The sequence below is a fragment of the Etheostoma cragini genome, chromosome 24 (genome assembly GCF_013103735.1).
Source record: "Etheostoma cragini isolate CJK2018 chromosome 24, CSU_Ecrag_1.0, whole genome shotgun sequence".
NCBI classification, from domain to species: domain Eukaryota; kingdom Metazoa; phylum Chordata; class Actinopteri; order Perciformes; family Percidae; genus Etheostoma; species Etheostoma cragini.
This window is the reverse complement of record NC_048430.1, coordinates 1,614,423-1,640,558: the sequence shown is the minus strand read 5'-3', so window position 1 is coordinate 1,640,558 and position 26,136 is coordinate 1,614,423. Positions and strand designations below refer to the sequence as shown.

The 26,136-nt window shown below is 39.4% G+C and overlaps 1 protein-coding gene, 1 long non-coding RNA gene and 1 other non-coding gene across 5 annotated transcripts in view; 2 read left to right on the top strand and 1 right to left on the bottom strand.

The window, feature by feature from the left end:
* Nucleotides 1-1,819, bottom strand: part of LOC117939332 — a 17,847-nt gene extending 16,028 nt beyond the window's left edge. The window contains exon 1 of the long non-coding RNA XR_004655563.1: nt 1,613-1,819. This is a non-coding gene — a long non-coding RNA (uncharacterized LOC117939332). The remainder of the gene's footprint in view (nt 1-1,612) is intronic.
* The window catches only part of LOC117939252 (neural cell adhesion molecule 2-like), a 291,147-nt gene extending 265,536 nt beyond the window's left edge, over nt 1-25,611 (top strand). Inside the window, exons 17-19 of one of the 3 annotated variants that reach the window (XM_034864438.1) lie at nt 12,224-12,431; nt 12,941-12,980; nt 22,635-25,611. In XM_034864438.1, the coding sequence (XP_034720329.1) occupies nt 12,224-12,431; nt 12,941-12,980; nt 22,635-22,691 (305 nt within the window). In that variant the 3' untranslated portion in view covers nt 22,692-25,611. The remainder of the gene's footprint in view (nt 1-12,223; nt 12,432-12,940; nt 12,981-22,634) is intronic. The other 2 variants (XM_034864437.1, XM_034864436.1) reach the window with 2 other exon arrangements.
* Nucleotides 21,117-21,204, top strand: trnay-gua. The gene is given in 2 exon segments: nt 21,117-21,153; nt 21,169-21,204. It is a non-coding gene; the product is annotated as a tRNA-Tyr (tRNA).
* Nucleotides 25,612-26,136: the final 525 nt, after the last annotated feature.

Sequence of the window (26,136 nt, the reverse complement as noted above, 5' to 3'; positions counted from 1 at the left end):
TGATTTTTGGAAAAAGGCTGCAATGAAACAAAGAGTGAAAAATTTAAAAGGGTCTGAATACTTTCCGTACCCACTGTAGGTGTCTTCTATGGCTCACCCAGCAATTTCTGTCTTCAATTCTCTCTCTGTGTATTATGCATTTGCCTGCTATTGAATTGGCTCCTTTTTTCACCTGTCCTATTTGAGTTTGTAACAGGCTTCATAACCTTCCTCCCCTCTTGCTCACATTGAATCCTTCAAAGAAAATGCAATTCATTGTAACTGTGTCCTTGGTTCCTTTTCAATGTTCTCTTCTTCATTTGAGCTTCTTTTCTTTCTTTTCTTCTCAAATCAACGTTTTCATTCCACCTCCTAAATCACTGCATTGTCTACTGCCCTCCCCAATTACAACATTGTGTCTCTAACAGCAGTTTTTATTTTTGTATTTTATTGTCAAATCTTTTGCATCGTTCTACCACACCTATCCGTTGATGTTTTGTCTTGGTATTTTCTTCCAACATTACCATGACATTACTATAGCCTGACAGGAGCCGGCGAGGTTGGCGACTGTCCTACTAGCTGTTGGCCTTAACATCATATTGTTAAACTATTAAGGAAGCTCTGGCAGTTTTTGATATCTTGAGGATATTGTTAAAAGAAAACCTTGATGGTAAAATGTACAGCAAGGAAAAATTGTTCTAGATTTCTCGACCTCCAACTGAGTCCCGTATTTGGGGTCTCCAATAGGAACCACGGAGCGGGCGGGTTAACATGGGAGTCAATTAAAAACTGCATTGCATTGTATGACCGGAGAAAATGTGTTTCATTCATTGGACAGAGTGAAGTGTAGAGGCCAACTGTTAAATTAAGAGAGAGAGGTATGCATGACAAATTTCCTACGGCTAGAATTAAACCAGGGACGTTGCACGTGTAACCAGTCAGCTCCCAATTCAAAGGTTTTTACAGAGGGGTTTTTCATGGATCATTCATGGCTGGGTTTATATTATATTCCTAAAAATTTTAAATCTCTTTTCATGGCTGTGGACAGTATTTTCTGATTCATGAAATAATGAAAAGAGATATTCAAGATTCCAAATTTTGTACCTGGCTTTATCCAATGTTCTGTTATGGAAATGTATGCATGGATGTATTATTTACATATTGAAATATGTTTACATAAAAAAACATAATAATAATACAAAGAATCGTCTTTGTGTATGTAATAAACGGGAAGTTTCGTTGTGATAAAAAAAGATTAGATCACCCTATTTACATGTGGTGTCTTTCCCTAAATGTATCTTACTTTGCAGATTTAGAAAAGACAAGATCATCAAATAAAATATGGTGCATTGATATATATTAAACTGTCCAGCAGCGGTATATAAAGTAGTTAAAATCAGCTCCAACTTTAACAGACTTTAAGTCAATGTAAATATGTTGTGCTCATAATTCTGTGTTTTTACTTAAAGGTTCTGTGGGTAGGATTGTGAAGATCCAGGAACACTGATAACTTCTCAGTCCCTTCCCCCTTTCGCCAAAGCCGATCTCTGGGAAAAAACGATCTCCCAAGCGTCTCCCCCAACAATGGAGAATGAATATGTGTGCATGAGCAGTGAATGGCACACAGTTACACCCCCACCTGGCCCTGATTCTAGCATCTGAACACGGAGCGGTGGATTTTTGCAAATTGCAGTACAGTCTGTAGGTGGTGCCAGAGAAGTTTGATTTTTTTTTTTTATTACCTGCTTGATGTAGTTCTACTGAAACATAGGGGCAGTTTCAACAAATATGGCAGAAAGTTAGTTTTATAAAGCTTACCTGCTGCACCTTTAAATAAAGTGCTTCTTCAACCTGTGGCAATACCAACATTCTTCAAAATAAGGTCTGATACAGTGTGTTACTGCAGTGTGTTACCACAGTGTTTAGCTTTGTTGTGGCTGCTCTGTGTTTCTTGGCTCTCTTCTTCTTCCCGTCAAGCGCAGTAAAACGCCTTGATATAAACAGGCGTCATAGATTTTGTGGAAATAATCTCATCAAAGCACTTGAAGAAATAATCTGCAAGGGCCTCTCTCCTCTGCTGCGAGCTTGAGTGAAACTTTTCCTGGAAGGGATGCCAGCATATTTCAGAATGGGAAATGAGTACCTTTTATAACTGTCCATTACATTAATCACTTCCCTCATACCGTTTTAAAATGAAAGTCATTATTTTTAAAGCAGTGTAATGAAAAGGATGCATGACAATCAGCTCTGTTGTTCAATCGTATGGTGTATAAAGAGGCTACTCATCTGCTGTCCGGGCTATCTGAGGTTAAACCTTTTGATTGTATTATTATGATAGTGAATACCTTTCTTAGATTTCCAGTCACTACTGCAGAATAAATTACCTGCAACCTTAGGCAGTCAGGTGCATTTAGATGAAATATCTAATATTCACATCTTCAGATTATATTTTGAGGTTCGAAATTCAATAGAGCATCAGTTAAATTATGTATATGGTGTCCAGTAAACAGTCCTTGAAGTCTTTGCTCTTAAGAGTCTGTTCTAATGAAAAAAGCCATGCGTTGTTGAGTAATCAGTTGGTGCTCTGAAACTGGCACACCTGAAACATATAGGAATCAGCTGCTAAGTGACATCATTAGAATTCAAGAGCTACATTATGTAAAGTGCGCTGTAGTCAACACGTATCAGATTGGAGTAAAGGCTACAGTACTTTAACAATGGGACACAAGATCTGTGGTGATGTTTACGTGTTTGCTAGCTAATTTATTCATTAAACAACGGATTGTGTGTTCAGAGGGAGCGTATTTAATACCAGACAATATCATTGTCAACTATGTAAATATTTTATCATAAGAAAGACAAGCAAGCAGAGGGCTTCCTGCTGAGCTGTGAAGAGAGCAGACGTGGTGGCACAGTTTTAAACTAACAGGTTTCTCTTTTACACAATCCTGAGCAGTAGTGGAAGAAGTATTCACATCCTTAGCTTTAGTAAGTTCTAATGAAACACTGTAAAAAAAATACTCAGTAAAAGTCCTGCATTGAAAATGTTCAAGTAACGTGAGCAAAATGATGTAAGTAGCATCAGGAAAATGTACTGAAGTTTTCAAAGTAAAAGTACTCAATGCCAAAAATATACTTTTAACATTTTAGAAATTGGACACAATTTTGTCAATCAACTAAGTGTTTAATCGGCTAATCATTTCAGCTGGACTTGTAGGTCTATATACTGTTTTGTAGGATAATTTAATTTATAATAAAAAATCGTATTTTATACATGAAAGTCTTCATTTTTATACTACATGTTTTGTGTGCAAAACCCTGAATTTGTTAACTAACTAAAGCTGTCAAATGAATGTAATGGATTAAAATGTACAATATTTCTCTCTGAAATATAGTAGAGTAGAAGGAGAAAGGGGCATTACAAGACTAAACTGAAAGTACAATTACCTTAAATGTGTACCTTTGTACTTGAGAAAATGTACTTAGTTACATTCCATCACTGATCCTGAGCTTCAATCAGTTAAATTATATTTTAAGGCCAAAAGTTATGCGCTAGGGAGTGTCCTGGCCTATGAGCACCATTAATAAACCCAGTATTTCTGTCACTAACCTCATCAGCGCATGTCTTGATGACAACTAACTGTTTGATATAATGCATAGCTTCTGTCACCCCCATGAGAAATTCTAAGTAATGACAACAAAACTGTTGGCTCGTCCACATACAAGCCTTCTGCGATCAGCCATGTGCTCCAACCCCTCGGCCATGCAGTTGCTAGTGGCCAAGGAGGACACGGAGGATAAAAAAAACATGTTGGACTTTTCAGAAGGGGTTATTATCTTCACTCAGTTTCCGCACGGGAAAGTACAACACAATCTTCTGAACATAGTCACACTGAGAAATACAGAGACAGTTGTGTGGAGCCGAGTCTTAATTAGCTTGTATCAACTCATTTGGCAATAGCTTTAATGTAACTGATGTTCATTAATATCAAAAAGTTGCACATGAAAGCTTAAATTACTCATTAATTTTCTTTAATTGCAATTTATATCATGAATAGTTTTTGGGTTTATTTTACTCTACTTGAGTTGTGAGATTAGTTCTAGCTGTAAATTGTCAAAACTTTTTAATAATGTTAAAAAACTGCCAAAAAAAACTGTCCCACATTCATTTTTTTTAAATACCTAAAAAAGTATTAACAAATCTGACTCTCCACTGTATTGTCAGTGGCACCAAGTACCTACCCAAAGGAGTATCATGGGAAGATACTATATTGTTTTTTCACTCTAAAAAGGCAAATTTCAATGATATCGGCTATTTGTTTGGTATTTAAAGCTGAATGAGGTTACTCATTAGTGGTGCATGATTCAGAAAATTTTAAAAACGATTATCAATTTAAAAATGATTAACAGTATGTGAATGTAGTTACTTTTCCCATGTGATAGTATACACACCATTACAAAATGAAAAATAAAAAATAAAAATGTGAATTGATTTTGAATCTGTAGAGCTTAAACCGCCATAGGACTGTGAATGGATTTTTTGCACAGCCCTATTACTCATGTAACAACAAGAATAAAAATGACATAAATCCTTGGAGGACTTTGTAAAAATGAATTTAGATTCAGTTTCTGTCCTATTTGCAGGGTTAAAATTATAATTATTTTTACAACCAAGGGACTGGAAAGTGTGTTGAGTTCTAACTCTGCAAGAAGCAGTTTAGAGTCTGGGGAGACTGAGTAGTCACACCTTGATATGATCTTACGGAAAGCACTGCCTGAAGGTCAAAGTGAAGTGTGGCAAAACAATGAAAGAGAACTTGTCTCTTCGCTCTGCTGCAGGCTCTTCTCTTCACTTTATTATGAACCAAGAACAGAAAATTCCTAATATTCTGTTTAGGCTCAAGTCAATCTTGGAAGCTTTTAGCAGCTCTGCAATCTGTTGATTATTTGGACCATTTGATGTGTTTTAACGGTCAAACTAAGGGTCATGTAGCAGAGCGATAACCTTTTTAGTGCATGTTATGCATTTAACTATGTGACTTCAGACTTGAATTTCACTGACCAAGATCAAGCTAGAGACACTTCTGTTAGTCCTGAAATAGATTGTAACTGCAGACAGCAGCAATTACAGAAAAGTGGATCACATTTTCTTTGAAGTCTTTTTTGGGGTTGATCTTAAGGAGGTGCAGATTTTCAGTTAAGAGTAATTTCCCATGTTTTTTCACTTCCTCTTTGCTGGCGTTTGAGTGCTCTTGAGTCTTATCACGGCTTCCTTCTTGGAAATGGACGTGAAGAAGGACTCATCCCTCTTCTTCAAGCCATGCAGGCTTTTAATGAATATGTTTAACTCTCTGAGGGGCCTCCTCCAACAAACTTTCCACTCCAATTGAGCGCTCAGGAAAGAATCTTCACCCACATCCACACATGATAATGTTTATCCCTCTACACATTAACGCGCCGCTACCTTCCCAATCAAAGAACGGCCGTTGGGTCGCCATTTATCGAGACGCGTCCTCTCAGATCCAATGGATGGACAGTCAATCACTCCTCAGGCCCTAATGAGTTTGCATTGTCAAAGTGAGATGTGTATGAATGGCTTCAGGTGCCACACAAGCAATTGGATTTCTGGCAATTAAGTAAAACTCCTAATGGGCCTATATATCAACGGGTAATCAGAAGAAGTCAGTAAAAGGGTTAATAGAGCAGGGAAATACGAATTAATGGCCACAGAGTTGAAGAGTTTGTGAGAAGTCAAGTCTCACAGAATAAATTAGTTACTTCTAAGAGGAAATCACTATGGTGATAAGCAAGAGTTGATACCTTCCTCGTTTCATCCAAGGTGGTTACGATATAAACATGAGTATACACATCCTCATAGAACTGGCTGTATTAGTTGCAATATTGTGCTGTAACCGTGCATACTTGACGAATGACATTCTACATTTACTCTAGTATTGTGTTAACAAGTGGGCTATACTTTCTCTTTGAATACATCTTTAATGAATACCTACATGGCAAGACAGTTAGTGGCACACCCAACTTCTTTCTCTAATGGTTCAGATTGTCGACACACAATTGTTCCCTTTGAAACAACAGCAGATTGCATCAAACAATCCCCTCTGGCAACGGGAACTCAAACTAAATAATAATACTGTTAGTGCCAATTAAATATTAACAGTTTGACTAATAGTGATATACTAAACATGGAAACAGTAACTAAGGCTGCACTGCTATGCCAAGATAATTGTATTGAGCATGTTTTATGCAAGCTGCGAAGAAAACAACTACTGTATGATTATGATAATGTCATATAAATAACGTTTAATGACCATGAATTTAAAAAAGTGACACAAATATTTAAATAGCATAAAAAAGGAACAAAAAAGCTTAAAAAAAAAGTTTCTTCCAGAAAAAACAACACGTCCATGGTCAGCGGGAAGACAACATAAGGGTCAAACCCCTGCAGGCGATGTGTCACTCTGACCTGTGGGTTGTTACAGGAGACAGTGTTACCTCAGTGAAGATTATCATTCATTATTGGATGAGAGCAGCATTGCCTTTACACAGAAATGACCTCATCACATCTCTTTACTCTTCCATTTTAAATCAGCTGTTGCACCTGCAGCCAGAGGTGTCCGCATGAACATTTGTTGCATATCCGTAAATATTGTAAACAATGAAAACAACATAATATTAAACGTATTTATTGTGTTTTACGATTTTACGTCAATATAAATAGTGTGTTCTCATTCTACACTTGTTTTCCTCTCATCTTTTATCCTCACAGTGCCAGAATTTGGAAGGCACCTTGGCTGCTAACTTGAAAACAGTTTAACTCGTGGCCACACCCTAGTTTTGCCGTGTTTCATCCCTGCTTATTAAATTTAAAATTACGCCGCTTGTCATGCCTAAAGTCCTCATTCGGAGATCTGAGCTGCTTCATGAAGGAAGGCATCTTCCTTTCTGGCTAACAGAATAATTTAACAAAAACTAATCTCAGGCTGCAGTACTTAAGGAAGTCCAGACCATATTAGAGCATTTCCTTTTAAAAACACTAAAATATTTTCCTTTTTACAACTTTTACATCCATACACAAAATCATAAAGGTGCCAGGCGTCTTTGGATTCTTCTACATTTATGTGAAGAAATGCTTCTTGAGACTTCACAAGAATGTGAATTATTTCCTGTACAGAAATGTAATTTGTGGCTGCTACATATTCAGTCCTGCGTTTGCAGAGCAGATGGTGAATCCCGACCCCCCTACCTGAATGTGTTCAATCCTCAACACAGGTTTTTTATTAATATTGAAATAGCAACATTTGAACTATTACAGCAAAAATGAGGAATAATTCTATGCACATTTTTTAATTTCTATCACTTTTTTTCTTTAGTCCCAGACCATCGTGGGTAAAGCATCTTGGTTTGACAAAAGCCCCTGCTCCATGTTTGTAATGCAAACTCTATTGACAAAAATAATTGGTATAAACTGTTAAGGTGCCGCTTCAGCCAGAAAAGCCCCATTTGTCTCTAAATGTGTGTCAGTATAACTGTGGTCAGCTTTAAATGATTTCCAGACTTGGGAGTAATTGTGTTAAAAATTTCTAACAAGCATGTAACATCTCAGTTCAATCCCAAACTGTCAAGCTGCTGTTTAGCATTTTAGAGTAATACTCATTATTGGATCAAAGTCTGATGTTTATGGATTTCAGGCTGAAGAGTTTTGCTGGCATTCAAATGACATTCTTATAAAGTCATTATCCAGACACTCCTTAATAATTTAGCCATTCCTTTTAAGTAAGAAAGATTTTCAATTAAGGAGTTAGGGAACTTTAAGGTGTATGTTTCGATTAAAACTAGTTATTAGGATATAGGGATATGTTTGACGAGTTTGTTTTTGTATATAATACAAGTCTTCTGCCTAAAATTATTATAAATGCTCCAGTATTTTTAGTGTTGTGAATGTTTAAAACAGACAAGGGCTTTATGTGGTGGAAAAATATAAACGCTAAATGAAAGCTGCAAGGCACCTATGATCAAAACGAGGGAAGTGTGGCTTAAAGATTGGATTAGTATTCTCTTTGTCTTCTGGTATATGTGAATGCTTCAGGGCAGCTAGAGAGGTGTTGTTTACCGCCTCTGAATCTCTGTGGCTCTGTGGCTTCAGCAGCCAAATTAACTCCGATAAACTTACCGAAGGTGAGATACGGAACAGTAGCCTGGGGTGGTGAGAAAATATTGATCCAGCCTACAAGTTTCAAATCCCTTATCCCCGAATTCACGAGAACGCAAAGTGTTTTAATTAGAGTTTCTTTTTTGCCACGAGGTTCTCCCGCTCCCTCTCTGGCTTTCTGTTTGTCTCTCTGGGCTTTGACTCGCTGCCAGTCTCCACTGTCTGCAGTCTCAGCTCTAAGTCGAGAACAAAGTCACAGACATGAGAGTCATTTGGGTTATGACACGCGGTGACAACCTCCAATGTGGAGCATGAGTCTTTGGAAATGTGTCGTTTTTGGCTCAGTACTCTAGGACACTGGATTTAAAATGAAACGGTGACTGCAAGCTTTGAGGATTTTTTCAGCCATACTTGGTAACAATGTACAGTTTGTCATTGTTTCATCATAATTCTAATGCACTGGATAAAACTGCCTAAATGATAGAAAATGCCTAAATACTTGTGTCACTGTCCAAAAAGTAACGGATTATATTGGGATGTAGATTCTTAAAGGAACACTGCACAAATTTTACACATGAAGAGCAGCCTGTGAAAACACTTTAACACAAAAGCTAGGGGCACATGCCGTTTAAAAAACATTTCAAATACAAAGACGGACAAACAAAAGACCTTTTTCGGAGCTTGATCCATACAAGGGACTAAAAATCTGGATATTTTGGCCTCTGCTGAATATATTTAGATTTTCAAACTGTCCCTGGCACTCTTCTAACTTAATGAAAGTGCATTCTTAAAACCACTGCGGTATCTCTTGAACTTCTTAAGAACAAGCCAGTCTGAAAAGAACAAGAAGAAAATGGTTACTTTTCCTGAGCATTTTGGATTCAAGCCATGATGCTGTTCCCTGTTTTATTTGCTGTCTTGTTACAGAATGAAAAGCTGTGGTAGAAGCGGGGTTGGGACCTTAAAATGTTTATCACTGATAGAATGCTGAGGCTTTGTGCTTTCAAACAATGTATAGCTTGGAGACCATCCAGAACAACATAACAATCAGGGAGGGTATGAGGGTTCAAACTACTCTTACTGAAAACTGGTTACATCTACTGCACTCAGCTCACCGTTTGGCCACAAAAGAGGTTCCAGACTTCATAGTCTATGTCAACGATTCATTTAGGGGAATCGCTCTGGATCCACCAAATGTCCCTCATTTTTGGCCGGATTTGTGTTGGCATTCCAACCTCCGGTGGATTTCTGAAGACTATGGTTAACTGCTCTTAAGATCTCTGCAGGGTAAATCCAGACAGTTATACTATCTGGCTTATTCAGAGTTTTCTGTTGCACGACTAAAACAACTTTTGCCCATACAAATTTTTCCACCGAAAAACGGTCCTTCCCGAGGATAGAGGTGCTGTGGCTGCTTCTGGCGCATAGTGATGTGCAATTCTTTAAACCAATGACTGTGATTGGTTAAACAAATGCCAATTGAACCAGAGCACGTTTTTCTCCCATCCTGGAATGCTGTGTGGACTAGCCAGAACCTCTTCCGCACCACTGTGGACTACAGACTTCATCCCCCGACCGTCTCTCTCTCACCTTCATATTAATGTCTGATCCTCCGTTTCCAACTCTCAGGCTGCTGAACACCAATACAAGAGCCTTCTTAAGTAGGAAAGTTCATTCACTTTCACTCGTCCATTGCTGATTATTCCTGGCAAGGTCTGACCTCCAGCTGTCATCACTGATCCTACAGTGGATGTTCAGTTTGCTGAACCCCGGGATCACTAAAGGGCACAACTCTATTCAACTGTGCCCACTGGGAGCCTCTCCTCGCCCCACCACCTTTATTTTCTCATTACTTTCAGTTGTCCCGACTGAGCTGAGAGCTCAGTGTGTTTCCGAGCGCTCTGAAAGATAGTATTTTAACTTTGGGCTGAAAAGACTTGCTTTGCCCTCCCGCGTCAACCTGTTTAACGCCGCAAGCTACGGAACAAGAGGCGTCCAGTGAACATAAAAGCTGATGCATCAGTATGATAATGCTGCTGCTTGCTACCTTGAGCCGCAGTGTTGTACCGTTGGAACCAGAGATGTTGATTCACAATAAATCTGAGCCGGTAGATTCTGTAAGAATTTCTCCCATCTAGCGGTGAAATTGTATATGACAACCAACTGAATATTACTTTCTAGTCCTCTCATTCTGATCACATTTTAACTGCGCATTTTATTCCAAGAAGTATGATTTCGTTCGTGAGTGTTTTTTGAAGTGTAATAATAGTTTTACATTTTTGTTTTTTTGAAACGCGGAGGTATATCCCTCTTAGACTAATGTATTTTAAAGACGGAGGCGCAACATGGCTGAATACATTTCTACGTTTACGAGAATACTTCTTAGTTGGTGGAAAAAATTACACATGAATGAGCACATTCAGTATTTGTGAAAGAAAAGTTTTTTGTTAAGAACCAACTCAAAACATTACACAATGGAGCTTTAATCCAATGTGTATGTGCAGTGTTTGTTGGAAAGCAATGACCTACATTTCCTTACATATGTGCCTGCACTTTGTGACAATAAAATGGATTGAATTGGCATAAGATAGGGAGGAAATAGGGCTTGAGGCCAAATAGAGAAGCAAAAAAATGTTTTGTTTTATAGTTTTAGGCCAACATGCTCATAGATTGTTTGATTTTGGTTTAGTTTTTTACAAAAAGATTAAAGTTCTTAGGCCGATAGGAAGCTGCAAAGCTTCTGATATTACAAATAAATCACCAAGTAAAGCCTGTTGCACCTGTTTCAGAGCACTGTACTGGAGATGATCTTCTACTCATTTATTTGAGTCTTTGAAACTTTTATTCCAGTGACTGCATTTAAAAAAAACTGTGCAGCTAAAATTGATTTGTTTTGGAAGAGATTTGGTGGATTTACGCTAACAATCGAGATACTCCGCTGAGGAGTCCAGGCGTTGTGGATTAGGACTTATCTACGTTTTGGAAACTGTCCAGCTGGCTCTGGAGAAATTCATTGACCTTCGAGTGGTTGTGAAAGTAACCACTGTAAAAGTTTTTGGGGTGAGCAAGCCTGGTACAGCGTTATTGTTTTCTGCACACATACGGTACAGTTACACCCTAAATGTACGTGTGTGTGTGGGGGGACGGGGCAAAGCGGAAAGGCTTACCTTTAGCTGGAGGTCAGCTAGGACTACAGTTAAGAATTAGCCGACTGGCTAATACTGGCACATTTACAGAAATGTGGATTAATGTGCATTGTCCTAATCAAATAAATAAATCTTAGGTCTTAGCAAACATCCGACCTGTGGACCGGTCCTTTAAATGAAAGTCCAAAAGATTTATTTTCCCGAATACATAAAGAAACCGCGCACAAGAAATCATTTTAAAAACAAACCCAAATCTAAATAGACATCAAAATAATACATTAATAATAATAGGCTAAAATAATATATACAGTGAAGGAAGGTGTAAAGTACTACCTGTCAATGTGTTTACATATTGGAAAAGTACTGATAAGAAGAATAAACGTAAATAATCCCACCATAATACCCAATATCAATTTCAATTTAACATCCAATATTTACAAAAGAAAAGAGTAACATAAACAAGGAAAGAATACATTTCCAAAACTCATAAACAGAAAAAACAATGAAATAATATAATATATCACAATGCCATATGTAATAATAATTATGAAGCCTAACTAAAACTAAAGCCTAACCCTAGAAAAACATTGTTTTTGTTCATTTTTCATTGCAATTACTATTTTTAACAAACATGTCTCAGTTCTCTCCCCTTCTGGGGTTCACCACTTATTGAATTTTAGATATCCTATCCCACATTATTCCCTATGTCTACCCAATGAGTGTCAACCCCCCCCCCCCCCCCCCCCCCCCCCCCCCCCCCCCCCACCTTTGAGAAGAGAAGGTGAACATCCACCGGCTCCTGTGATGCCTCTCTACACCTGACCCCGACCTCTGTGTGTATCTCTGTACAGTATGAACCAAAATTGCTAACAGTGTTCTCCCCCTTTCCTGTGTGTTGTGTGTCTGTGTGTGTGTTTCACTGCCTTAGCAGAATCCCTGTTCAGCGGCATGGGGCTGGGGACGGTGGTGGGCCTGGGCCTGGGAGCACTGCTGCTGCTCCTCGTGCTGGTGGACGTCAGCTGCTTCTTCCTGCGTCACTGCGGCCTGCTGATGTGCATCACGCGCACGCTGTGCAGCAAGAAAACAGCCACCAGCGGCAAGGGCAAAGAAATAGAAGAGGGCAAGGCCGCCTACCTGTGAGTTTTTGTTCATATTCTTGTTTCCCCCATTGACTTTAACCGATTAAATCAAAGGATTTGTTTTTTATAGTAACAGTTAAGATGTATCTGTGTTTTTCATGAGGTCATTCATGCTTGCAGAGGGAGCATCTGCTGTGGGTGTATCTGGATGCTTGTGGGTTACGTTCTGTCACTCTGGCCACTGTTTTTGCTGTACAATTGTGTGTAACAATGAACTAAAATACCAAATTTACTCAGAGACAGCAAGCTGCAGACAGAAGAAAATGCCTCCTATATTTCATACAAATTGAGAATTTATTGTAACAAGGATTCAATACCAATTTGTGTGATTCAATACAAAAAAGTGTCACAAATTATTTTTATATTTGTTTTTTATTCTTTTGCTAGATTAAGTCGACTAGCTATAGCGTATTGGAAGTCATCATGTCATGTGCAGCCTAGAATTTTCTTAAACATATTTACTATGAATGATAAAAAAGGAGACTTATTTGTACCATTTACTGTAGGTACACCTACAACAGCCGCCCAACCACCCTTTCAACCACAGTATGTCTTCGATTATGTCTTATTCACTAACATCAGTGCGTCTCATACATGTATGTGAAGTGATTTCACCTTTGGAGTATCTCGTTGCATGCGTCGTTTGTACGTGCACATTCATGACGTGCATGTGTAAAATCTCTTTGTAATGTGCTCCCATGATCTGTGTTTGCATTTATATAAAGGATGCATGCAAATTGTCTATCAGTGACCCCACAACAAAGGCTAATATTAGTGCATGTATGTCCAAGATGAGCAAACACATACTTTACCTTTTTTTTATTTTATCAGACAGTGTGCAGTTACAAGCCTACCCCCATGAAATTCATAGACCAATCGATTTTCAGATTTAGTCCCTGTGTTATTTTATGCACGGTGCTAGGCATACCAAGGTTTTGCAAGATAGCACCCACAGTGTCTGATTCATTGGCCTCAGCAGTGCCATTTTTGTGTTCAAATTGTCAGTGTGCCAGCCCAGTGTCTGGGATGCAGCAAGAGGGTACAAAGGAAGGTAGGAGGAGGGGGGTTTGACTTTTGCTGAGTCACTTAAGCTCAAACTGCTGGAGGGCTGAGTGACTGCCTGGCTGCCTAGACAGCATGCAGAATGGGCCCTAGCTTTATGTTAGAGCTGGCACTGGAGCAGCAACTTACACAGGCATTTACAGGCTTTGTGAATAGCTGTATGTTACTACTACAACTTCATTATGGCTATATTGTAGTTGATCATTTAGTTCAGACACATCACAAACACAAAGCACAGTCACGGGCGTCCAGTGCAGTGCCAACCTTCAGATAAATAACAGCAGAATGCTGCAAAATTATCGTGAAAGGCAGAGGCAGTATCAGTGTAGCGCTATATTTCTTTTACAATCTGGATCTTATCATCAGAGTTTTGTCCATCATTCATTTTGTTTATGATTTTTCTCCAGCATCTTCGTTGCTGAGATACAAACGCTTGCTTTAAATGGAGTTCACCAGGCCATCCAGATGAGGATTGTTGTATTAACATTGTATTTACCAAACTAAAGGGATATAATATTTGAGTTAGTTTTATTTGAGAAACTTTGTAAATTGATATTTGTAAAATCAGTGGGGTGCATCTTTAATGGTTGAGCTCTTCCACATTGCTTACTTCCTGGGTCATCTTTGACCTGGACTTTTATGTGTTTATCAATGCAATGAGAGATTATAGGTGACTGTACTGTATATGCACATTTCAGGCGCAACGATGTCACATGTACCCAGACGCCCAAATACTTGCTGTTTTAACTGGGGTCTCTGCATCACAAATTATATCTGATAGGAATGATGGCCATAACTGCAAAAACAAGACCCTGATTATATAGAAATTGAATTTTTGTCTGAGCTAGTGTGGCGAGAATGATGTAATAAGGTAACCACCCAAGATCTGTACCCCTGAGCATAATGAGATAAAGCTTGAGATAATATAAAGACACTCCTACTGAGTTTGCAAGATGTCAATAGTGTGAGTCTGAAGATGCTGAGTGGTAATAAGTTGTAAAGACCAGCACACCCTGCGCAGCACTATCAATGATATCAATAAGAGCGTGCACTGTGATAATAGCAAATAGTGAACATTAAATTAGGAGGGTGTAAGGTATCAGAGGCTGTTTGTGATGGGGGTGTATAGTTGTAGTGAGCTGAAGTGTGTGTGCTGGAAATCTGGAGGTGACGGGTGGTGCAGACACAGGTTTGTTGGGTCATAGACGGTCTTTGGCGCCCATTTTTCTCACCTCCGTGTGGGGCTTAAGCCGGAAAGGGAGCGGCCAGTGGCCAAGTGCCCTCTCCGCTGTGCGGTTTTAGCGAGGATGTGAGGTTGTCTTTTTATATTATGAATCTGTCGAATTGCGCCAAGATCAGATGGGACACACTGGGCTTTGTGATTGCCTCAAGAAAAAAATTAAAAGGTGTTCGCAGTGCTCCCATCGACTTCAAAAGTCAATCTTTACTTCACCTTTTTTTTTTTTTTATTTAAAGGTTAAGTGTAAGTTCTTGACTGTGAGGTGTGAAGGCAGCCAGTGGATGGACAGATGAAAAAGACAGGCACATCTAGATTCTGGACAGGTTAAGCAAGCTGTGGTCTGTGCAGCATACCTGACTCCATGTCAGCTGTTTATTAACCCTTTAAGACAGAAGCCTAACACATATTCAAGCAATTAAAAACAGAAACAAAAGATTCAAAATCCTTTCTTAATCCCAAAATGGGGAAAATTACACTGTTGCAGCACAGATCAAAAAACAAAAAATAAAGAGAATAAATAGTAAAATGTATTTACAGTATACATTTCACAGTTTATCAGACCTGGTGTGAGTGTGTGTGGGTCCTTGGAAGTGTTACTGTCTATAATTTTGGTTCTGCACCAACCTTTTTCAGCATTGTCTCTATGCATTTTTCTTCAGTCTGGCCCATCAGTCGCCTCCCAGGAGCACCTCAGTGCCAGCATCATGCAGGAGTTCAGTCTCGACTTAAATACTGAACTACATTTGCTTTGGCTGGAATAGTTCTGTGTTGATATCCAACTATCCAACTCCAATATGATACTGTGTCATCACACCGTGACAGTTGAGGGTCGTGCTGACATCAGTCAATTTGGTGTTTTAGTAAGACTTTAGTGATGAGAAGACAAGCTCATCGACAGACTTCTGAGTGTCCTCATACTGTGATGACTCACGGCAGGAAATATAAAACAGTATATCAAATTACAGTTTAGGCTCCTGTATCCTGCAGCGATAGGAAGACAAACAACAGGGCCAAACACAGAACAAAAATACATACTTTGAGTTGCAATTTGATTATCTTATTTTGACATGTTTCACTTTATACAGCGCTGGATCACTTTCTGTCCACTAACAATGTGCAGTATAAAAGAAATATTTTAAAAGAAACTCAGCATGTAAACAGTGTAATCACAACTGCCTTCAAAGATGGAACAAGCTGCAGCCTCGAGGATTCATTGCTTTACTGTCTGAAAATACTTCCTCCCCAGTAGTGTCACAATCCAAAAAATTGGTCTGGTTATTGATAAGCTTTTTGTTATGAAATCAGCTTGTTTGTCCGGGGTGTTTGTTTTGACTTCTGGACTTATTTTGTCAAAGTTGTTACCAAGTTACCAAGAACAGGGAAGAACTGAAAATGTTCTTTCTGCGGTAATAGCGCCCCCAACATAATGTATGTTTGTTACATAATTGATGTACTGTGTATGAAGTTGTTAAGTCTGGTACATAAGTGGCGCGGCCTCTAGCTCACCCAGTAAGAGTGTTCGCCCCATGTAGACTGGATCCTGCAGCGGCCCGGGTTTGAATCTGACCTGCGGCCCTTTGCTGTGTGTCATCACCCATCTCTCTCCCACTTTCTTGTCTATCCACTATAATAAAGGGAAAAGCCCCCAAAAAATAATCTTAAAAAAAAAAAAAAGAAAGTCTGGTGCATAATTTAAAATAAGTCAACTTTTTGTTTCACATGTGACACGGACAGCTGTTTACAGGACAATACTGTACAGTTATATGAGTGGACATGTGATCCTTTCACAGCGAGATGAGGATATTTTTTACATGTATACATTAAACATTTAGTTGTGGGATGTTGTGTTGCAGAAAATGAACTAAAAGGCATGAGGGAATTAATGAAAGGCGATGGATTGAACTACTTTGGTCAGTCATTCATGATTGGATGGCCTACTTTAATTACTGCTTTGTGCTACATTGCATTTTATTATGCAAGCCAGAGCATTTCCCCCTCGTTGTTGTGCTAGTAAAAAATTACAGTGACTCTTGATTATGCAAACTTTTTTGGAGGCAAGACATTGATATGTAGAGAGCACTTAACTTTCAAATTCTGGAGCAGCAGGCTCGGATGTCTGACATTTAATTAAGTGTGATTTTGCGGTATTTCATTTTAACTCGAGAGCAAACAAAAAGCTGCTTGTCAGGAGAAGCTAAAGGCTTTGGAGGGAGCACACCTGATTTTTGTAAAAAAGACATACATTTGTTTGGCCTTGGAGAAGAGTTTTCCACACATTCTTCCAATTGCACTCATGAGCTGATTTCTTTACTAGGTCAGGTAAGAAGATCTCTAGTCCCCGTGTGGACAGCCAAAGTAGTGTCCATCAGCAGCTGTGTCCTTGAGACTCACTCTCAGATTCTAGATGACAGCTATGATGAAATATGCTTGCTGAAGAAAAGAATGTAGGTTTAAAGATTTTGTGTAAACAAACACCTCTGCGACTTAGTGTGTTTTATGGCCTGCTGTAGATGGACTTATGCTTAAATAGAGGGAGGACCAAGTCGCCCCTGCTGCGCTTTGGTTTCACTTAGAAGCTTACAGATTACAAACACACATCTGCATTCCCAGTCTGATATCTCCCCGGCCCAACATGAGGTGCACACAGCTGTTGGCTCTTGCAGCATTATCAAGAGGCTTGTCAAGACCCAGTAGCATTCCTGTTTGCTTTGTGTCCCAAACCATATTTTAAATGGGACTTCAGAGGGTGGGTGTGTGTGTGTGTGTGTGTGTGTGTGTGTGTGCATAGAGTAATTCTTGCAGACGCATGAGGGTCCGTTACAGTACATACATTCCACAGCCGGATTACCTTAGACTCAGATTATTGTGGAAAACAAACCTGTCTTATTAACCAAAGTCAAAGTCAAAACCAAAGACTCTATGTAATTTTCACAGACTATTCTGACTTCTTTATTTGCCATCTTCTGGATCAACCGGGAGTTTAGATTAGGTGTGAGGAATCAGCATCACTGACCTGTCTGTGACTGTTTAAGACACATCAACTGCAACTTGCATCATGTTGTCTGAAGTCCTGCTGACAGCACAGCTGCTGAAGAGCTACAAAGTACAGCCAAGTGTGACTGTATCAAATTACACGAGGAACAAATTTAACGGACAAAAATAGTTTTCAGGTCGGCTCTAAGAGGATCATACGGGGGGAGTATTGTTTAATCAATTGTTTCATTTAAAATGTGAGCATGTAAGAATTATAGGTGCCAAAGAAAATACATTTCTATATATTTGACGTTTAAAAAAAACTCCTTTCTGATTAATCTTATCCAGCTCTTGAATCCTTTCTCCATTTAATCTGGTCCAACAGTGGCCCCAATTGCTACAGCATGATAAAATGTATTATTTAATCATCAAACGCCCTTGATAAGGATAACTAGAAACTAGTGAAAGTGAATACTGTCAGTGAAGCCAGGCTTTGAGACTTTGCTACAATAGTTCCCCTCGCTCTTCGCAGTGTTGTTAGCAGCAAGAGGACACCCGTGCTCAGTTTTGACTAAAGTATCCCCCAACCCTATAATCAACTCTCCCTCTCTCAAGGTGTAACGTTTGCCGTTTGTGTGTTTTGTTTTCATTTGTTCTGAACAGTCGCTTCTCATAGATTCCCAAAGTTGGCTGTATTTCTGCTCTTTTCAGTCTTTTTTTTAACTTAAAAAAATATTTACATTTGGTTGTTAGTTTGTTTCATTAACAGACATTTTGCATTAGGCATATTGTTCTTGAAATGCATTACAAAAGGCCACATGTATTTATGTATTTACCATAAATTCAGTAGCCTCACCAATAACTAATTTAAAAACTTGAGCCCAAGCATTAAAATGCTGGCACGATCTTTCCATTATTGTATTTCCTTAACTCTCTCTAACTTCTGACAGTGAAAACAGGGAGCCTTAACCACTTATTATAGATATAGTTAATAAGTGAAGACGATGTGGGAGAGGTTTTGTGAATTGAACAGCTGCCTGTGGATTACACTTCACTTAACACACCAGAAGGGGGAACATTTGACTTGGAGTGTAAAGAGCTCAGGGCGTCTCTTCAAGTTGGTGGGGAGTGTTTCATTTGAATAAATGGAAGTGTGTCTGTTCAGTGAAAGAGTCAAATATGACACAGTGGGCGGGGAAGTAAAGAGTGTGTTGCATTCCGGCCACTGACGCGTCAGCAATTACTTCCCCAGTGGGTCAACTTCTTAATGACAGACTGTTGATATGTCGGTAGAGTGAATGCATTTGTGGTTCCCTTGATTTGGCATCCACACTCAAGAGAGGAAACATCAAGCAGCAAGCCCTTCCCAAATGTTGAGAAAACCTCCCCATCTGAACATAAGTCCAATCTGGGTTTGCATGAAGCTAATGGGACATGAAATTGGCTCCACTATGCAGCAACCTTAACATCCACCAATCAACCAAAGGGGAAACCCCTCTGGCCGATTAGGTACAGTATCACACAGGGCTACTGTTTGAAATTCTTGATCTCACTAGAAAAACTCCCATGGAGTTGATGTTATGCTGTAGTAAATTGCCTTTTAAAATTGACTATTCGCTGTTTATTTAATAAAGAAAAAACATATTGTGGAACAGCTTTCTGGACCATCATTGGACACTGTGGGAGCATTAGGCTTTTTAATGTAGATACAAAGGCTTGCTTCAAAACCCAAATTCCCCTTATGAAATAATATATAAATAATCTAAAGACATTTGATCTCATATATTCAACTTACCCAGTTAAATACTTGGAGTTTGTTCTCAGTCAGAGCACATGAAACCTTAAAAATGCTAATTATTTCCATTTGATAAGAGAGGGGATGGAGCAGAATCTTTGAGTCAAAAGGCATTGATGGATGGGCGGTGTAAGTGTTTTGTGCAAGGTGAGGAACGAGTCTTGAATGATTATTAGGAAATAACTATTAGGTTGGAAAAACAAAGTAATCAGAAGCAAGGCAACCCTGTGAACTCAGAAAATATGTAGCCCTTAGCTAAAGTGGGCAAATACTGGTGACAGATCATCTTAAGTCTGCTACGTCTGCTTATGACGCAATCCCTCGTTCCAAATCTGTTAGAAGAATAGGAAAAACACTCTGAATGTCAGGGACAGTGATGAGTTAAGCAGTTAAAGGCCCCAGTTCCTTATTGATTCCCTTTATTAAATCTATGCCAATCCCGAAAGATGCACCATAGAAGAAAGGATTTTGAAACCTTGATGTGCAACTCAATATATTCTGCACTTTGGATGTTTATTGTTGTCTGTGCCTGTTCAAGAGTCGGAGCAAGCTTATGCTGAGGGACAAATTGCTTGGAGGAGTCTGCACAGGGGCTTTATTTGCAAAATGAAACAACAAAAGATACCCAACTTTTCATTTCAAGCTGGTCTGTGCATGGTTCATATTTTCACAATGAATGTGTCCCTATTGGTTTGTAAATAAGTGGTTTTTGGTTGGGCTTTGGTATTTTGGTTAAATGGCTACAGCAAATAAAATGGACTCTTTGTCTTTACATTATTTGAAATCTGTGTCCTGCAGATGCACAAATGCATCAAAATGTAACAACTGTGAAACTATAGCATGGAAACAGCAATGGCCATAGCAGAGATGGAAGATCTGTAACGCATTTTTAGATATCTACTGGCAATTAGGGGCCTTTTTCTAATATCCAAATAAAGTAGTACACCATAACAAACTCTAATACAGAAAAAAATGTACTCTTTTTAAGTCACACTATGTCACTCTTTGATTCTATTTAGACTTTAACTCAGTCTCTATATTGCATGCCATTGTTTTGTGCCGGATGCAGATAAAAGTTGTCGTACATCATATCGCTGGAAACACATCCCGGTTAGATTTTTATCCCGCGATCTCATAAAGATAAAGCTGTGATGTCCCTTAAGGGAATTACTAGAAACTAAAAATTTGGAGGATGAGAGGAACACGCTTGTCTAAGAAGAGGCGGTAAGCCGATCAAATGGCTCATGCTTAGTAACACAGTGAGGTACATATTTTATCTGTCTTTTCTTCTTCTTTTTTCCTGGAACTGAATTTACAGAAAGCAAATGGGAGATGTGCCAGCTCTGAGGTCATGTTGTTCAGATCGACACAGGCAGAAAAGTGACAGCGCAGCACTGAGGAGGCATGAACAAAAAAAACAAGACCAGTGAGCAACCAGGGCTTACAGGACAAAGGAAGACCGCTGATGATGTTCTGAATGTGAAATTTTGATAAAATGTTTAAATTCTCTAGTAATAATCATGCTTAAAATTCCTTAAAATTCCTAGTGCAGCTCACTTCAAAGGAACCCTCTTAGAAAACGGTGTATCTATCCTTCTAATTGTGTTAGCTCCCTTCGATAGCTCAGTTGGTAGAGTGGAGGACTGTAGAGTTGTAGAACTGACATCCTTAGGTCGCTGGTTCGAATCCGGCTCGAAGGAGTACTTTCTGTTAAACCCTGACAGAATAGAGACCTACAGACAATTCAAACATGGGCAGAATGATTGCACTGCTACGATACAAATCATTGTCGAGAATAACACACCTGTTACCTTTCTACAGGGGCGGCTGTGGCTCAGTGGTAGAGCGGTTGCCTGCCAATTGGAAGGTTGTTGGTTCGATCCCCGCCCCTGCAGTCATTGTCGAAGTGTCCTTGGGCAAGACACTGAACCCCGAGTTGCCCCCGGTGCTGCGCATCGGAGTGTGAATGTGTGTGAGTGTTTATCTGATGAGCAGGTGGCACCTTGTACGGCAGCCCCGGCCACAGTGTATGAATGTGTGTGAATGGTGAATGTTTCCTGTAGATGTAAAAGCGCTTTGAGCAGTCGTTAAGACTGGAAAAGCGCTATATAAATACAGCACATTTACATGTTTGCCAAATACGTTTCGTTCCCATTAAGGGGTACTCCAATGATTTAATATTGCACTTTCAAAAGATTAAGGGAAAAAATCACAAAAGAATGGCTGAAACTGAAAAAGCATATGGAGAGAGATCCTGACTCTAACTCCCTAGTGTTAGTCAAGCTCCATAAATACCGGATACTACATCTCCTATATAATGCAGCTCGAAAGCATATTTTCATGTCTGGTAAATGTCTTTCAAACCCCACGCCTCTGGTTTAAAATGCAGTCTTTTTGGGCCATCTGGGTACCTAAGAGTCTGATCAGGACTTCTAGGGTAACTTGGGATTTGTATCTCCCCGTGTGGTTAGGTTTAGGCTGCAAAAACACTTTGGATAAGGTTATGGAAAGATTTGTTGAAATATTGACAGTAAACACGACCGTAGCCGATGCTTAAAGTCAGCGTTGCGTTCCCCTACGATCTGTCTTTCCACTGGGAATGCAGCAAAGTGTCTGTCAAGTCACATATAGTCGAAACTATTACAAATAGCTCCGTGCAAAGCCAACCTGTATCGATGTGGTGTCCAAATAGGTCCAAGTGAAGCATGAATATGAGTAATCGGTTTCTTTCTTCTGTGTGCAGCCCTGTAAGGCTTTTATATTTAACATCCCTTCTTCCTTTTCATTTCAATTAAATTCAGCTGTATTGGTCCCAATGGGGTCAACTCATTCATGCAACAAAATGTCTAAAAGGTGATTACTGGTGGGCTCTAAAGCAAGAGTTGCACAGTTTGTGGAGAAAATCATTAAGCCCACACGCTCTCATGGTAGTTATTCAGTTCTTATTTCACTAGCATTTAGCGTTTTTGCCTGCTTCATACAAACACATCCTCCAGGTGGTCACTCTCGAGTCTGTGTGTTCACATTAATTGTATGTGTGCTTTGAATTCCTGTAATCACCCAGCAGTGAAATGTGCAAGTCTCAAAAATGTCTGTTTAATTTCTTTTCTTTTCTTTGTTTTCGCCGCAGGAAACTACCGCTGAAGGAAGAAAATGGAAAAGAGTCTCTCAAGCCGGATACAATTGAAATCAAAGTGCACAGTGACAACAGCATCCACACAAAGCCCGACGACAGCAAAGCGTAAAACGGGTCGGTCGCCTTCCCCAACAAAAGAACATTCGGATCACGAGACCAAAACCCAGAGAAATTACAACACTGGAAAATAGTGGAGGAAAATCCCTTATCTGTTTATAACAATGCCCCAGTGACAGGCATGTGTAAATACAAATAATAAGGAGAAAATAGAAAGAGAGAAAGGGTCAACCTTTTGGACACCCTGAGTGATAAATGTATCATGTTCTTAAAAACATGGCATCAGTGAAAGGCTCTTGTTGATCAATGATTGTTTTTCTGTTCATAACTACAACACTTTATTGATCATGGCATTGTTTTACAGCCCACATCAGACTTTCATGCAGTAAAATAGTGATAAACAAGCCCCCACTATGTCTTCTTACACAAAGCTGGTATGCTAGTGTGCCCCTTCGCTCACACCGCCAATGCTCTTGTATTTTTTATTTTTATTTTTTATTTATTTTCATTGTTTGAGTGAATACATGGGCCAACCCTGGATATCACAATTATTTAAATCCAATCTACTGTTTCCATGCCTGAGTGTTTCACTACAGCAACCTTTTTATGCCTTTTAATAGCCGAGCTAGGTGCCTGGCTAATGTTAGGCAAATGCTGAGCCATTATGTTAAAGGCCAGACAACTTCAATGACAAAAGGTCTTTATGAGATGTTGAGATTTCATTGCTTTGGTTCCCAGTAACATTTCAAGGGTGAAAATCTGTATCAACCAGGGCCGGGTCATTAATTACTAAGGAATTTGGATGATATTTAATGAATAATACTTACTGAAGGGCTATTGTGGACTTTGTGTTGCAAGAAAACAAAAAAAGACAAAAAGAAAGTAGCAGTCTGTGAAGTAATGTGCATCGATGCCATTGTTAGTAAAACCTTTTATATTAACACTGAACATTGTTGATGATCTCGGACGTTCTCATTTTCCCACAATTTGTGCATAAGTAGGTTTTATTCATCTGTTTGCAAACTGAATTTACGGTTCAGTCCACTGTACCTGTGCCAGAGGTTAACGCCAATGTGCGCTTTGGAATGCAGCTTGAGTAATGAAAAAAACAAATGTGTTTAAAGGCCACAAATGCCCTGAATGGTGTCATGTAATTGTTGCAATGTGAATGGTAGGACTCAAGGCATGGGAACAAACGAGTCTGACAAGAAATAAATCAACTTGAGTGTCATGTACTGTATGTTTCGGATTATAACCGTTTATTTCTTCATTCATGTCTCGGATCTGCCTCAGATGCATTTCTGTTTCCTGGTCTGATCGCTATTCTCTCTGGTGTTGTCATGTGTTGTACATAGGTGGAAAAAAAAAGAATATTTTACAGAGCTTTTATGTAAATATACCCCAAAGGATGTCTTTTTCAAAATGCAACAGGCTTGGCTTTTTTTGTGAACGCTCCTCGGATGAAAAGCTTATTTTCATTTTCATTTTTCTTCCTCTGTTGTGTTTTGGTCCAAAGTTCAGTGATGGTGTAATATTGCTTTTTCTTGTCATTTGCTTTCCCTTAAGAAAATCCATGCCCTAAAGCTATTATATGTTATTTCAATGGAGACAGTAATTACGGCATTAGTGTGCCTTCTCTTCTTTTTTTCCTCCCCCTTTGTGGCCCAATGCAGCTGCAGCAGTCTAAACCTTCAAAATGAATTTTGATTATTCTGCTTTTTGCCACAGAATGTGTTATAAGATTGAGTTTTATTGTGGTGCTGTGAACTCTGGGAAATGTAGTTTAAGAATCGTGGATTGTAGTCAACGACACTGGACAGAAACAGACCTGTAGAACTACCAGATGTGACCAGATGTCATGTTTCGTGCGTGCAGATGTGCGTGCGTGCGCATGCATGAGTGAATCCACTTGTCAACATGAATCAGGTTGCATGTATGACTGTTGAATGTATCTGCACGTACTCTAAGTAAATCTGTGTATGTTTGAGTATGTGTGCCCATTAAGATTTTTCACAATAAGTCTCCCAATATTAAATAATAACCCTAAATTTAAAGAGTCAATATCCTACTATTCTGGCACTCATGTTATATTAATTATTTGTAAAAGAAATTATGTGTTAATTTATCTATTTATATTGGGAAAAAAAGGTATGAAGGAGTATACCTCAAGTTCCATGATGCATCGGGCAGCTCTTCAAGTCATATACAGTAGGTTGTGATGACCACGTGCTAAGTATGAATGTCCGAGTGCTGTGAGGCTTCCTCTGTGAGTCGGCGAGAGCTCTCCCTGTGAGTTTCAGAGTGCGCTGTGATAGGTAAAACCTGATTATGTAGTTCTCGACAGTGATTCATTCGCCAGGCTGCAGCACTCCACGCATGTGTCTGCGAGCCCCCGCCACTATTCCCTCTCAGACTCCATTCATTTTTATCTCAGACCTCATAGCCCTGGCTTTGTTTTCTCCCAGCGAGCCCTTGTACCTGCATATCTGAAATGGATGGTCCTGCCATGGAGTGGTTCCGCTGCCTGTTACGATGACTGTAAATATGGGAGCACAGTGCCTGGAGGCTATACGATTTGTACATGTTCTTTTGTATTTGAATATGACTCTAAATACCGACCCACCCTTACCTTCTTATCCTCTACACCGCACCCCCTTGTCCATTTCTCTCTGTCTCCTCCACCTTTGCCTTGGTCCTTTTTCTGTAGGGGGTAAAGCAGGTGTGTTTGAGCTCAGTGTACAGTGTGTGTCCTCTTTGTCCCCCTGCTCGCCCCCCCCCCGTGTCCCCTTGGACTGTCCCTGCTGAGTGTCTTTGTGCAGGAGGTGGGAACTATTGATGTCTCTCTGTACGTACCTGTGGAACACTTGTGACTCCTGTCATTTGCCGCTGTAAATAAACATGTCCTGGTAGAAGAGAGTGAAACGTTGCAATTCATTGTTTGTTTTTTGCCTCCTCACTGCCGCTTCAGCGCCTAATGTGGGTGTGCAAAAGGATTATACATGTAGATTGTTGAGATGTAGCTCCGATCGCAGGTAATTATTTTACATATTTATGTTTTATTCATTCAAAGGTACTACATTTTTATGATGATGCTTTATCAACATAGGAGATGATTTATTTAGCACTAAAAGTCCCATTGAGGTACAATCTCTCTGCTGCCAGGAAGTCCTGGTCAACACAGCAAAACAAACAGTTTCATATAAGTAGGCTACTTTAATATTATTTTTAAGTAAATAAAAAAAAAATCCTAAAGTTAGAGAAAACAAGTGATACTGTCATGTCTGCATAGTGTAAATGTCTGTAAAACTGCGGAGGCCAGCAGTCTGATAGCTTAGCTTAGCATATAGACTGGATGAATGACTACATGAATGATTGATACTAAATCTTGGAGGGACACTGTAGTTTGTAACTCCTACAATTATTTATTCATGGCTGGTTA